Source organism: Chaetura pelagica, unplaced genomic scaffold (genome assembly GCF_000747805.2).
Source record: "Chaetura pelagica isolate M959 unplaced genomic scaffold, ChaPel_1.0 scaffold48, whole genome shotgun sequence".
Taxonomy (NCBI): Eukaryota; Metazoa; Chordata; class Aves; order Apodiformes; family Apodidae; genus Chaetura; species Chaetura pelagica.
In genome coordinates, this window is record NW_009954241.1 from 3,988,844 (window position 1) to 3,990,336 (window position 1,493).

At 37.7% G+C, this 1,493-nt stretch overlaps 1 protein-coding gene across 1 annotated transcript in view; it reads right to left on the minus strand.

Annotated features, from left to right (window-relative positions):
• CLMN (calmin (calponin-like, transmembrane)) overlaps positions 1–1,206 on the minus strand; it is a 19,207-nt gene extending 18,001 nt beyond the window's left edge. Inside the window, exons 1-2 of the mRNA XM_010003766.1 lie at positions 1,119–1,206; positions 640–701 (exon numbers count right to left, since the gene is read on the minus strand). Of these exons, the coding sequence (XP_010002068.1) occupies positions 640–701; positions 1,119–1,206 (150 nt within the window). The remainder of the gene's footprint in view (positions 1–639; positions 702–1,118) is intronic.
• Between the last annotated feature and the right edge of the window lie 287 nt (positions 1,207–1,493).

Below are 1,493 nucleotides of genomic sequence, written 5' to 3' on the forward strand. Positions count from 1 at the left end.
ATTCTCCAGATGGCAGATTACTTGGGAGAGTTAGCACTTATCTACTTTCAATATGACCAGTAAATTAAGTTTAACCTCTGTATTATGGTGTGATTAAGAAACAATTAAATCTTAAAAAAATGAAGTTATATCCAAAAATTGGTACTCTAATATAAGTAGATATGTAAAGTTCCCATCATACAGCTCCCTCCCTCAACATGACTGAAAAGGAATTAATGTTTCCCATCTGCAGATCTGGGATGAAGCTAGGTTCTGAAGAACGAGCCTTTGGCCATGATAGCCTCAGTTGTTTGATTTTCCAGTCAAAGGAAGAACACAGTCATCACCTCAGAGCAGCCTCAACAACATTTGATTTTATGTAGGTACATTCTGTGGAAAAATTCTAGCCTCATGATAACAGTCAGTAAAATTAAAAACTTAAATGCACCTCAAATGAACCAGCCGTGCATTTGTTGCACCTGAAAAGCAATTTTCCTTTACCCAGAAACATGCTTTCAGCTTCTCCTCATTCTCTTCCAAATGTCCCCATATGCACCAAAGCCAACTTTGTTTCCAAATTTTAACTACTTTAAAAGGAATTAAGTGCAATCTGTCTATGGTTGTGTCCTTGTATCTCAATATCAAGTCTGTCAGTCTTACCTTTCCCAAATGCAGGTTTATCCATCTGGTAAACGTCCTCTTCTGTACATTTTCCCGTTCCACTAGAAATATCAGAAACAAAAAACAGCACTTCAGTTTCCAGAAGAGGAAAAGCTGACAGGAAATGTCAAAAACTGATGCACAAAGAAGTCAGAATTCATAAGGCCTGTGAACAAAACAAATACATTCCAAAACAGGAGATATAACTTTGAGCTATGGTGTTTTACTTAATTTGCTTGTCCAGACATGAGCTATACATACACTTGTAGATGCATTCTAAAGGATGCAGGAAGAAATCTCTTCCCAAAAAATCTTTTGCCACCTTCAGTGTAGCTTTTGAGAGGTGATCATTCACGTGTTGTGCAAAGCTCTCTAGTGATGCTGGCCTCTGAGCAGGCAGCTTGACCCTTCTATGTCAATTTATAGGATTATTGCTCTCACACCCTCATGCAAATTGGGCAGGATTCCAATGCACTTACTTGCTTGCACAAGGAAACAGATCACATTAGCCAACACAGCAATTTTGTCTTCATTCTTATGAATGGAAAAAGCCTCACCAAATCTCATCTTCCCAATATCCTAATTAGTGCTTTTAAAATCAAAACTCCAAGTCCCTACATTGAAGAATCATTTTACTTCTATTGAAATAAGACAAGGAGTGCTTGTTCCTTGCCAGAAGTGCTGTATGCTAGGTGCTGTACAAATAGCTCTTGGGCCAGCTGAAGAGTTTTTAATCACATGTGCCATTTCCTGAATCCATTTCCATAGTGAACTACAGCAAAAGAGGAAGGGGAATCATATTACTGACTAACTTTCATTTTCCTTCTAGTATAAAAGAGTAAGCCATATATTTA